At 41.3% G+C, this 13,977-nt stretch overlaps 1 protein-coding gene across 10 annotated transcripts in view; it reads right to left on the bottom strand.

The window, feature by feature from the left end:
- Positions 1-13,977, bottom strand: part of PHC3 (polyhomeotic homolog 3) — a 133,935-nt gene that overhangs the window by 34,994 nt on the left and 84,964 nt on the right. For all 10 annotated transcript variants that reach the window (XM_029615141.1, XM_029615144.1, XM_029615140.1 and 7 more), the window contains 3 exons: positions 12,907-13,060; positions 10,651-10,904; positions 8,355-8,514 (listed from right to left, as the gene is read on the bottom strand). In XM_029615141.1, the coding sequence (XP_029471001.1) occupies positions 8,355-8,514; positions 10,651-10,904; positions 12,907-13,060 (568 nt within the window). The remainder of the gene's footprint in view (positions 1-8,354; positions 8,515-10,650; positions 10,905-12,906; positions 13,061-13,977) is intronic.

Here is a 13,977-nt window from a genome sequence, read left to right as displayed (position 1 = left end):
ACATACCGAATTGACCAGAGCACCAGGATGTTTATCTGGTACTGATATTCCTGGATGGACCAGGAGCCCTGGGTGCAAAGTCCATCTATATGAGCTCCCCAGCCCAGGTTGAATGCATCTGTGGTTAGGTTAATTTGATTTGGAGGAACCTGGAAGGGAATGCCTCCCACCAAATTGGAATTGTCCAGCTAGGGAAACATATGTACTCCCAGCCAGGCAGTTACACCACCACCATGGTTAAGCATTTTGTGAAGACATATGAGGTAGACACAAGCCCAAATGGCAGAACATGAAACTGAAGGTGCAGGTTTCCCACCACAAACCTGAGATACTGGGAAAGATCTTGATGTGTGTATAGGCATCCTTTAGATCAAGAGAGCATAGCCTATTCCAGAAAAGGGATCAAAATGCCCAGGAAAATCATCTTGAACTTTTCTCTTTTGAGAAACCTATTCAAGGCCCTTAGGTCTAGGATGGGATGGAGTCCCCCTGTTTTCATTGGAATCAGGAGTACCTGGAATAAAATACCTACTCTCTCTGCCATTAAGAGGGAGACGAGTTTCAAAAGCAGTATCCCCTGATGAGCTATGCGCTCCCAAGATGGGCTTGGAGGATGATTTGGTGGAACACCCAATAGATTTAATTTGTACCCTCTCTGACCAATGCCGAGGACCCACTCATCCAAGGTTATATTGTGCCACCGGTTCATGTAGAACCGCAGCCTGCCTCTGACTGGAAGGTCCCTCAGCACGGGTACTGGGATCTGTGCTATACTCTCTGCATTCCTGTCAAAACTCTGTCCCAAGTGTTGGCTGGGATGCTGTCTGGGGCTTAGGTGCCCTCTGCTGCCTGAGGCAGCTGCATGGGACCTGCTGAATGTGGGATTGAGAGGGCAGAGGAGTGTGTCCCTTCGGTGGAAGAAAGGCTTCCTCTGCCCCATTCTCAGGTCCTTCCTGGAAGATGAGATTGGGTCGAAAGTGGGAATGGAGAGCTGTTGGAGTGTTGCTTAGTGATGATGAATTTGTACCACTACATCCTTCATCCGATCTCCGAAGAGATTCTCTTCTATACACGGCACATCAGTGAGTTACTTCTGCACTTCTGGATGGAGATCAGAGGCACGCAGCCAGGTGAATCTGCAGGCCCCTATCCTTGACGTAGAGACTCTCAATGATGCCTCGAAAACATCATAGGTCAACCAGATCCCATGTTTTCCACACCCCAGACTCTTGGATACGAATGACCGGAGGGAGTCTTGCTGCTTCTGAGGAAGATGCTCAGCACCTCCTTCACCTGCTTCAAAATGTCCGCATATATTGTCTTATAAAGAGCTGGCAGGCTGCTATGCGGGCAATAAGCATGGCACCTTGAAAAACATTTTCTCCCAAGAATATACATAGCCCTAGGATCCCTCCCCGGGGGGCTCGGAAGAGTGGGTCCTAGAACACTTGGTAGTCTTGAAAGTGGATTTGACCACTACTGACTGTGGGGAAGCTGACACTTATTAATCCTGGAGATTTCTAGACAAGAAAAACCACGTCCGCCTTCTTTTTGCTGGGAGCCATTGAGAAAGGGTTCTCTCACATCCTCAGCAGTAACTCCTGAAGGATCTCATGCACTGGAACTGCCACAATCTCCTAAGGAGGCTCTTTGTACTAGAGGATATCCAACATCTTGTGTCTGGAATCGTCCTCCATTGGTAAAGTAAATGGGATGGCCTCCACCATCCAAGTTAAGAGCACAGAGTAGTTCTTTGGACCCATGTCCCATTCAAATAGTTCAGAAATCAAAGAACGAAATGTACAGAATGTTGATTCTGATGGTAAACTCTTGTCTGCAAGAGGGGATTTTACCAGATAATGTTAAAAAGCTTGTATATGTCCAGTTAAAAAAAATCTGTCTTTAGACAGTTCTAATTACAGGCCAATTTCAAATATACCTACCATTGCCAAGATAATTGAAAAATGGGTATTAATCCAGTTAAGTGATTAGTTGTATCAGAATGATATTTTAGATTCAAATCAGTATGGGATTCCGGAAGGAAATGGGACCATAACTTGTTTGTGTTCCCTGCTTGATGTATTGCATAAAGATATTGATGAAGATAAATCTACACTATTGGTTCAATTAGAAATACGCTCAGCTTTTGATACAATAAATCAGGGGATAATGTTAGATTGATTAAGAGCAATAGGGATCAGGACTACAGTATTACATTAATTTGGATGGTTTCTTCAAAATGAAAAGCAGAAAGTTAGACTTGCTGGTGACGTGTCTTCTTAGGGAGACAAAATTTCCAGTGTGCCACAGGGTTCCCTGAAGACATGTTGACATGGAATAAAAGGGAGGCTAAATCAAATTTGATGGCAGCGATCAATGGTCGATGGGTTCCAGAGCACAGAAGGAAACAGACAACAAATGAAAACTTAAAGAAACGACAAAAAACCTATCTAGTGATACTACAGGAAGAACACGGGACCCCACACTGAACCATGCAGTGAAAAATCCCACGGAAACTCGCAAATTGATAAAAAAACTGACTTGAGAGACTCAGAAATTGCAACCATTATACCAGAGACACGTGGTATAATGCGTGCTCGGGCATGCTTAGTGAGGCTCAAAGTTCTAGAAATTTTAATATGAGTTTTCCATGCTGGGCTCCATCGGATGATATCACCCATGTGTGAGAGCTGCCATCCTGCTTGTCCTCGGAGAATTGTTATTTTGGGGCCACCAAGCCCTAATGATAAAGATACAGCAAAAGTAATACCTACTACATAAACAAAATGAGAGAAATTTGATACTTATAATACATAAATATTTACAAAATATTTTATATAAATGTTTAATACAAATGATCCAAAAGCACATACATATAAATATACTGCATATATCAAATTATCTAATATGTATTACAAATACACTTTACAAATTACAGGAGAGTTGCAACACCATCAATTAAAAATATATGTATATAACTCACATAAAATATACACATTCAGGTCACGTGATGCGATTGAGCTGAGCAAGAAGTGCCTGCCTCAGCTCCGGACGCCACGCCGCTTTCTTTGATATAAAACAATTCAGACCTCTTTAAAGAAACCTCGAAGCTATTCAACATTGCCCATGTCAATTGTGACCTTCATGCACAAATCTCTGACATCGATGCTGGTACGGGGAGTGAAAAAAGACAAGGAAAAGAACTGTGGCCCAGAAGACAACATGGCGCTGACTTCTTCAGCGGGTAAGGATATTCCCACAGAACATTTGCCGAATGACCAACTCCTAGCAGAAATTAAAGCTACTTTATGTGCGGCCCTGGACGAAAAATTAGGCAGTATTAGGTCCCAGCTAGAGGAGGTAAAAACGGCACTCACGGATTTAGCCCCCTGAATGGACCAAGTGGAGGGGCAAGTTTCACACTCAACCTCACAACTAAAATTTATGCCCTGGAAAAGACGGTAAGAAAGCAAGCTCTAAAAATAGACAATTTAGAGAACTGCTCCAGTCGGTCAAATATCCACTTTACTGGCTTCCCGGAAACGATTGAAGACGCCAGTCTGGGGGCCAGGTTTGGGGAGCAGGCTCCGTTCTTTCCTTTGAAGTATTGCATCAATCTTAACCCCTGGAGGAGAAGGATTGCTTCCCTTATCTACAACTAGCTTCCTTTGTCCGATCCAGGAGGATTGCAATAGATTTAATTAGTAGCAAAATCGATGTTTGAAATTTTCTGTGCTAGAGCAAATAAATTGGATAAGATGATTTCTCGTCTTTATCTTTTACTCACTGGGGTTCTTAGCTGTAAACCTAGGCACATTCTGCTCTGGGAGTATGATCTTTCTGTCACCTTGGAAGATGCGGAGTGGGATAAGTGCTATCAGGCGCTGAGGAAAAGCTCTGCATCCTCCTTGATTTTAGAAAACGGTTACAAATTATTATATAGGGACCAAGATGCCTGCAGCCTAGAGTGCACGCATAGATGCTCTCTCCGTGGACTTTTGGATTTCCTATTTTACTCATTCTTACTATAATGCCGCACACAAAATGAAAAGCAAGAGTAAGAGAAGTTGTGACTTCTTCTCCGATACCTGATTCACGGCAGCAACAGATACTTTTGCTCTTTATTTATTTATTTATTATTTATTTATTTATTTATTTAGCATTTTTATATACCGGGATTCATGCAAAATTTACATATCATCTCGGTTTATATTGTAACTGAAAACAGGCATGTAAGAAAGCCATTACATAGAACAGGGTAAAAAAAAAAATTTGGAACAGAGTCTTTGCATTGCCTCTGTAGATACCACCGGAGAAAGGGGCCGCTGGGGAGTTCGGCAGTGAGCGAACACCGACCCTCTTGGCTGAAGAAACATCTTTATGTCCTGGTGCGCCGTTGGCCCCATTGCCACCTTTCACTGCATCTGATTTCATTTCGAAGGATAATATGCCATTACCACTGAAAGAGTTAAGCTCTGAAAAAAGATCGGATGTCTCGAAAAGGGTCGTCATTTTGACGTCACCTTCGGAAAGTCTTTGGTTTCGAGACTCCACGGGCCTTTCGGAAGTTCCACATATGCCTCAAGTTGTGATGGACAATGGAAACCCCATAGAAGAAGGAGTATGTGAGCCTAATCTTCTTTAGTTAGACCACTGGTTATAATTTATTTATTTATTTATAGCTTTTTTTAGACCGGTATTAGTAGTTACATCATACCGGTTTACATCACAACTGCAGGTTGAAATTATATTAAACAGGTGCAGGGTATGGGACTAGAAGGAACAAGAGCGATAGCGAGGAGCTAACAAACAAGTGCAAAAACAGGTAAACAATGTAACAAGTGACAAAACCTGGTAAACAATGTACCCTAATTTTATTCATAGGTTCCAGTCAAGTATTGATGCAGCAAGGAATAAGAGTGCGAGGGGTCTATTCAGGGTAGGCCTGTTTAAAGAGCCAAGTCTTTAATTTAGTTCTGAATTTGATGGTGCAAGGCTCAAGATGGAGGTTCGTGGGTAGTGAGTTCCAGAGGGTAGGACCAGCAATGGAGAGGGCTCGATCCCTCGTGGATGTTAGGTGTGCTTTCTTGAGGGATGGCACGTGGAGGGCACCTTTATTGGTTGCTCTGGTGGGGCGGTTAGAGAGTGTGAGGCGGAAATGCTCATCTAGCCAATTGGAATTGCGTCTGTAGATAGATTTGTGAATGATAATAAGGGTTTTATAGTGGATGCATGAGGATATCGGGAGCCTGGATTCAATTTAGAATGCCTTCACTTCGATGGAAAATGCTATTCATTCATTAACTCAAGTCTTGAAAGAGACTAGTACTAGGTCTTTGACTATGGAATCTCAAATTGCATCTATTGATTCCCAACTGAAAGAATTTGATACAAGATTATCTCATTCTGAATCTGTTCAGAGTAATTTGGTACGATCGGATAGTGTTTATTCACTGAAGTTAGAGAATATGGAGACGTTGGTTGAGAACGCTAAACCTGAGCGTTTTGAATTTTCCTTATTTAAAATTGATTTCCCCTAAGGATTTATATAGGAACTATCTTATGTGGATTCTCAAACTCCCCAACGAAGCAATTCCAGCTATAACAAAAATATATTACCTTCCTTCATTTAAAGATGTAAATTCAGGTAATCAACCACAAGTTCAACCACAAAATGTTTCTTTAAATATCTCAGAAATTTTGGAGCTCTCACAAGATACTGATATCTAGACAAGAGGAACATTACTTGTTACCTTTGCATTTATATCAGAAAGGGACTCTGTATTGAGGCTCTATTTCCAGAACCAGTCACAACCAGAAAGTCTAGATTTATCCAGACATCATAAGGAGCACCCAAGAACGAAGGAAGAAATTTCTATCTATGAAAACAGAAGTTGTCTCGCGAGGAGCAAGGTTCCAGTTTATTTATTTATTTATTTATTTATTTATTTAAGAGTTTTTATATACCGTCATTAAGTTATTCACCATCATAACGGTTTACAATAGGGCACCAATATAAAAAATATGGGTCGTACATTACATAGGTGGTGCCATTAGTATTCGGTAACAATAAGGTGTTTATTTGGGGATTGAGTGTTGCATAGCAATATGTCCTGAAGGTTGCCTACAGTTAAAAAGGTTGAAATAATTCAGTAAGGATCGTTAAATTAGGTATTCGGTGCTTTATGCCGCATATCTTTGCTTAGTTTCCTGCATCATTTTTCTTTCTTGAAGGCTTGTATGTAAAGCCAGGTTAGATCTTATAGCTGATATCACTGATATTAGCTTACCCAAATCCCAAGTTTGAGATATCCGTGCAAATGCTTAATTTTTCAGAATACTAAATACTTGTTTTTTGAACCTTCCCAGCTACGTACATTCTTGGACTCACACTCCTAAAATTTGTCTTCTGTGTGGGGTCAGGCATTTCGAGTTATGTAGAGGATAGCTAAGAAGCAATTTCTTTGTCTGATTTTTCCTATTGTAATCGCTCTATATATGTCTTGGTCTCTCTCTTTTTCTTTATTACAATGGAGATACTATATATCCTTCTCTCTTTGAGAGATATTGTGTTTTTCTTTTTTGAATTATATCTGTAAAGTATCTCATTTTCTGGAACAAGCATATGCTTGTGTTAATTTGAAAATTAATAAAAATAAAATTTTAAAAAAATTATATACATGGTATCTTACTCTGGAGAAGTTAGCAAAGATTTATTTAGGGACTCCAGCTCTCTGTTGGCGTAATTGTGGGGGGGCTGTGGCACTTTCTTCCACATTTGGTGGACCTGCCCTATAGTTTCCGAGTATTGGGATGTGGTTTTAGATCTTATAGCTGATATCACTGATATTACCTTACCCAAATCCCCTGGGATACTTCTGATCTCGTTGGGTCGTCTTGATACTGATAAACGGTTTAGGCGTCTCATTGGATATATTATTGTGGGGGTGAGGTGTGAAATTGCCGCTTAGTGGCAGAAAGTAGACGTACCACAGAAATCTCACTTGGAGTCAAGGCTCTTTACATTGTATAAACTAATCGCTCATCTCCATGATGATATTCCGAGGTTTGAGAAAACCTGGAGTTCCTTTATCTCTTGACGGTTTCACAGGGATTTAGATTAGGGGATATATTGGTTTAAGGTCTTTTTGGAGGGTGTATATCTTTCTTTGAGTTCTAATCCTGGGGGATGGGTGTGGTGGGTTTGCTCAGGGGAGGTAAGGTGGTGGATTCAGGGGTATTTGACTCATTGCAATACAGGACACAATGTTGTTGATTTGTACTCTGTGGTTCGACGCAGTGTCTTGTTGATTTTGGCTATGTTCTGTTGTGGTATTCCGTACATGCTATTATTATTAATAAACAGTAAATTAAAAAAAAATAGAAATGTACAAGGGAGAAACAGTATAAAGCAGCAGAAGAGAAGGCACTGCTGCTCCAAAGAGAAACAAGTTTATACACTAAAGCAAGAAGGCAAGTTATAGGTAATTACTGCACATCTAAAGAGATGTACAGCACTTCTCACAAATGCAATGACTGGAGACTATGATAGAGCCAATGACCTCAAGGAATATCACCAAAGGCATTCTAAGATGGAGGCAATTTGTAGACAAGGACACTTCATATCAAATCAAACTTTGGGTCTGATTTACGAAGGCTTTTGTCCCATTCTGGTTCTATGGGGGAAATGCTTACTAAATCAGGCCCTTTATTTGATTTTCAATTAAAACTGCCTGAGACAAAGTACAATCATAAATAAACTTACCAGTACAAAGAAACTTCTGCTTTTAGAAAATTATTTAGAGCTTTCAACAGGTACATGGTACTTGTTTGTGGGATTGAGAGTGCCAGAGACACTTATTTGCAAAGATTACAGCAGAAAAAGACCTTATGGCCCATCCAGTCTGGCTGGTTACTCCTGTCCACAGAAGGATATAACCCAGCTGCAAGTCGCAGAAGCATGACCAATTAACATTTTGAATGATCTCCGTGCCTTTCAAGACGACAGGCCACAAGAGGTAAACCAAATACTGCTTTTCAAAACATTTTTTTTTTATGAGCTGACCTGCATGAGCTGGAAAGAAGCAGCGCGTCACAGAGAAGAGCCAGCAGGAGGAGGTGCACTACAGAGTAAAGTCGGCAGGGGGGCAGCATGCCACAAAGAAGAGCTGACAGCACTATAGAGAAGAGCTGGCAGGAAGAAGCTTGCCACAGAGAAGAGCTGGCCTGCTCAGACCAGAAAGAGGAGGGGTACACTGGGAAAGGCTTACGTCTGCTGCGGGCTGCAGGGCAAAATGGGGGCAGAGCAGAAAAAAGGGCAAGGACGAAGAAAGTACCACAGGAGAGTTACTAACCCTCAGCAGCGATGTCCTCCATATCTGTGTCGGTGGAGTTTTCTGGATGCTTGGCAGTGCTCTGCAGCTCTGATGGGACACAGCTGATACCCGTCACCTGATCTTCTGGATGGGGCCTCCTCTTTACAGGTTGTTCAATGAGAAGAGAAGAGCGGCTTACCTATTACAAATAAGGGGGGATCATTTTGTAACATTAAGTTAGCCGGCAAACACGCGCACAAGTTAACACCCGTTTGCAAAGTGGACTCGTGTGCCATAAGTTTGCTGTGAAAGTTAGCCCACCAAATCCACCAACACACACTTCTGCCTCCTATTTACTGCATGGAAAATTTTTGTGCCCGCGTTTGAATTTTCAAAATGTACGCACACGAGCCCAAATCCTCTCCCACAACACGCCTCCACTCAGTCCAGGCAAATGTGTGCACAAACAAGACATGCGTGCATCAATTTACCTGCATGCTGGGCAGCCAATTTTTAAAAAGTCTCTTTCTGCAGGTGAAACGCTGTTTTACCTCTACACATGCTTTTGAAAATTACCCTCTAAAAAGGACCAAGCAAACAAATCCTTCAAAACAATAAGAAATATAAGTCCACTCGCAAAACACAATATGTTTGCTGTTGTTCTCTTGCCTTTGTCAAACTCCACATTATTTTATGATTGTGATTTTCAGGTTTGTTGTACAAGAGCTGAATAAAAAAAAAATAATAAAAAAAAAAAGATATCAAAGGGGACATTTCCATAAGAAATTCATTTGTGTTCCTAAAAATCGTACGCTGTAGGCAAGCAATTCTACAATAGGATTTTCATATTTTGATTTCTTGAAAGGCGACTGAATTGTGAATGTTCATGAAAGATGCGGAAATAGGACTGCATCCAAGATTGAAGCTTGGACGACTGGCACTACTGTTCACAAACCTGTGCGGATTCAACCAATTTTCTATAAGTGCTATGCATACGTACTTTCTGGAAATTATAAAGTTGACAATGCTGCATCTTTCATGGCTTGAGAGAGGAAGACTCACTGCTGCCCCCAAGAGGACTTGACGTGCCATGCAATGTTTGTGGCTAAATTGTAACCAATATTTGCTGACAGAGATCTTTTCCTAGGTTCATTTCAAGATGTTTGTCTAAACTGTTACTTGAAATTTTTTTTTTTTTTTTGCCAACAAGGCTTTTAATGGAGTGTACCGTACTACAGTACCAAGAGGCTATACAAATGAATGAATAAATGAATATTATGTTCCTTTGTTAACTGAGTTGTGAAATGAATGAATCTTCAGAGGCTTAATTATTACTAACAGACAATAACCGGTTAAACATCGCATGTGTAATAGAGCCACTGTTGGTTCGGTTTGTATTTCCACAGAATTGGGATAATATTATGAGACTGTACTTTCAGAATCGTCAAACTTCGTATGTGGACTTGATCTGGATTTTTCCAGATCTATGACATGAAACCCAGGAAAGAAGGAAAAAATAATTGTCTATGTGCCAAGAGGTTGTAGCTCTTGGTGTTTTCTTGAAAATGCATATTTTTTTTTAGCTCTCTCAATTGGGGTATTTTTTTTTCTGGATACTGAGCAACAGGGAAAAGTTTAATAGATTTATCTTAAGCCATGATGACTCCTATGGTTATTAGATGGGTAAGGGTACTACCCCCCGGTGACTAGTTTTTATCTTTTGGGATTTATTACCCTGCTCCTGGGTCATTTCTTATCTGCTACTCTACTAAATTAGAGGTGAATTTTAAAAGCCCAGCATGTGCATTAATTAGGGGATGTGCAAAGAACTCGGGCTTATGCACACTGATCGTATTTTTAAAAAGCACCCATATACGCATGTAAATGCCGCAGTGCGCACATCTCAGAAGTTTTCAAAAAGGGGTGTGGTATGGGCAGGGCGTGGACATTTCGGGGCGTGAGCCAAATATGCATGCAAAAATACTGACACGACCCGGCGTGTGCTGAGGCCCCCTGCTGCGTCAACTTTACGTCTGCTATTAAAATTTAAAGAAAACTAGGCAGATCTGTGATGTTTTAAGAGTTAGGGCCAACTGGGGGGAGTGAAAGCTATCAAACCAGGGGGGGGTTAGAGGACCTCTCTCTTAACTGGGCAAACTGGGGATGAACTGGTAAAACTGGGAATGACGTCGGCACGTGCCCCTTGAAAGTAACCATCCCTATGTTTTGCAGCGAAGGAACTGCTGATTTAGTCTTTGAACCAGAAGTGAACGATTAACAGTCAGAACATTTGTTATCATGCATTTAATAGATCCTAAGTTAATGTTCTACTTACTGGAAATGGCTCCAGGCCCTCCTGTATCACAAACCCTTCTATAACGTGGGTGAGGATTTGCGGCTTCACAACAGCCTGTGGGAGCTTGGCTTCTATGCTTGGGATGCTGTTAGGCATTAAAGTGCTGTTACTCCTTGTTGTGGCGGCCGGAAGCAACAGCGGAGGTGGTGGAATGGAGGCATGTAAAGGGTCAGATGGGGACTTAATTACGGAGGCACTGACCGACGAGGCCACTATCGGGATTCCCACATGCTCTAAGAAACAAAAAAAAAGGATTAAACAGTTGAAGTAGCATAAACTTAGCCATTACGATAAATTACAATACAGGAGTCGAGAAGTCTTGGAACCTGAGTTCAAGATTCCCATCTAACACCACCTCTGCTGCTCTTGGCAAGTAACTTTCTCCCTGTGTCTCTGGTATTCAGATTAAATCAGGCATTTACCTTAATCTGGCTTTCTCAATTAACAAAATAACATAAAATGGAATTTTTTTTCTATTTTTCTTTGTAACTAAATACTTTTCAAAGAGTTTAGTTATAACAGCGATAAAAAGGAGATAGAGCAGCTTTTAAACTAGAACAAGGGGGAAAGCAGACAGTCACTCAGCAGTGCATGGTTCGGAGGAAGGTATCTTTGAAGGATACTAATGAAACAGGAGAGTTAGGGCATCCCAATAGAGAGATTCTAATAAAAACAAAAGTAGTCCATGTGCCTATAAGTAAAGAATCACCTGAGCTAAAGGATTCCAAATTACCCCTAGCAACTGAAAAGCAGGTTGTTAATACAAACAAAAACGCACTTTGAAATGTCGGTATGCCAATGCCAGAAGTCTAAGAAGTCAGATGGGGGAGTTAGAGTGTATAGCAGCGAATGATGAGATTGACATAACTGGCATCACAGAGACTTGGTGGAAGGAGGATAACCAATGGGACAGTGCTATATCAGGGTACAAATTATATGCAATGACAGGGAGGATCAACTTGATGGAGATGTGGCGCTTTATGTCCGGGAGGGTATAGAGTCCAATAGGATAATGATCATACAAGGGACTAAATCTTCAGTAGAATCTATATGGGTAGAAAACCTGTGTGTGTTGGGTAAGAGTATAGTGATAGGAGAATACTATCATCCAACTGGCCAAAATGGTGAGACAGAAAATGAAATGCTAAGAGAGATCAGGGAACTAACCAAACTGGTAGTGCAGTAATAATGGGAGATTTCAATTACCCCAATATTGCCTGGGTAAGTGAAACATTAGGGCATGCTAGAGAGATAAAGTTCCTGCATGGAATAACTGACAGTTTTATGGATCAACTGGTTCAGGAACCAATGAGAGAGGGAGCAATTTTAGATCTAATTCTCAGTGAAGCGCAGGCTTTAGCAATAGTGATCATAACATGATCAGATTTGAACTAATGACTGGAAGGGGGACAATATGTAAATCTACAGCTCTAACATGAAACTTTCAAAAGGGAAACTTTGATAAAATGAGGAAAATAGAAAGAAACAGAAAGATGCAGCTGCAAAGGTTAAGAGTATGAAACAGGTGTGGACATTGTTTAAAAATACAATCTTAGAAACACAGTTCAGATGTATTCCACGCATTAAGATAGGTGGAAGGAAGGCCAAACCATTGGTTAAAAGGCGAGGTGAAAGGCTATTTTAGTAAAAATAATCCTTCAAAAATTGGAAGGATCCACCTGAAAAAAATAGGAAAAAGCATAAGCATTGTCAAGTTAAATGTAAAACATTGATAAGACAGACTAAGAGAGAATTTGAAATGAAATTGGCTGTAGAGGCAAAAACTCATAACAAAAACTTTTCTACATATATTTGAAACAGGAAAACTGCGAGAAAGTCAGTTGGACTGTTAGATGATCGAGAGGTTAAAGGGGTTCTTAGGGAAGATAAGGCCTTTATGGAAAGACTAAATTAATTCTCTGCTTGCATATTTACTAACGAGGATGGTGGGGAGATATCGGTTCTGGAGACGGTTTTCAAGGGTGATAATTCGGATGATCTGAACCAAATAACGGTGAACCAGGATGATGTAGCAGGCCAAATTGATAAGTCATTTTGATTTCCTTAATAAGTTACAGGTTTGTAATAAAAATAAGTGTTCTAAAGAACAAAACTCATTTCTGGTTTTGGAAACCAAAAAAAAAAAACCAGTCTGATTTTCCATCCAAACAATGCCATAAGTCTCACACAAAACTAAATCTGCTGCCGTTGCTACTATCTGCCCCCTGCTCTCACCTGATGAGGTATCCTCGACAGGAAGCTCCTCCCCATTCTCTGTAAAAAGAGGTGGGGGAGATAAAGTAGGTGGTGTTGGGGTCCTCATTATATGATTACAGTCTTCTGCCACCTCTGGCATCTGTTCCTCACACATGTTCTCCACTTGGTAAACCTGCAGAAGATATTCACACATAGCTACCCTTAGAATAAATACTGCATTGCAAAAGGTATCCTACCTTTTGAAGAAAAAGGCAGCAGCTATTTCAGGATTACCATTTTCAGACATATCAACTACCATAAAGCAATAATGCTCAACCTGATCCTCGGGCTATCCACAACGAACGTGCATAAGATATATATTTGCATGCACAGCCTCCATTTTATGCAAAGGTATCTCATATGCATGCTTGTTGTGGATATCCTGAAAATCAGCTGGCTGATGGGGCCCCGAGAGCATTAGCATAACATTTTTCCTTCTATAAAGTGATCTCCACAGATCCAGACCTAAGCAGGGTGGCAGAGGGTGAAAATACATGGTTCCACCCCTTGTGTCCTAGCTGCTCAGAGTCAGTCAGCACCTATCCTTGAGGAGGCACCAGGCTGGTCCTCATTCGGCTCTGCATCAGCAGCGTAGGTTGCCCTTTGTAAGTCCACTGCCTCTTCAAGCAGCTGGAATACGATACGGTAGCAGGTATGCTCTAGGACTAAGCCGGGCAGGAGATGCATTTCCAGAGCCTCCTTAGAAAACAGCCTTTAGTCCAACAGAGGGCAGGAAGAAGGTGGATAAACAGAGAAAGGGAGAGGCTGCTAGAAGACCCCTACCTGCCTGAGAACAACTGAGACAACTAGGAGACCATCAGCCTGAAAGAGAAAATGCACACCCCCCCCCCCCCCCACCCAACCTAAGAGAAAGACACAAGCAGTGAAACAGCGAGAGGCTGTGAGAGAGCCAGTGAGAGCTGAGACAGATAAACAGGTGGTGAGAAGCATCACTATGAGGCCTGCAAAAGCTCTAGCCCTAACCGATCCCCATATCCCCAATTGTGCTGGTCCAGTTCCCCAACATTTTACAAGCACAAATTGCAGGGT

This window comes from Rhinatrema bivittatum, chromosome 9 (assembly GCF_901001135.1).
Source record: "Rhinatrema bivittatum chromosome 9, aRhiBiv1.1, whole genome shotgun sequence".
Classification (NCBI taxonomy): Eukaryota; Metazoa; Chordata; class Amphibia; order Gymnophiona; family Rhinatrematidae; genus Rhinatrema; species Rhinatrema bivittatum.
Note: the sequence above shows the minus strand (reverse complement) of the source record. Positions and strands in the feature narration are given on the sequence as shown.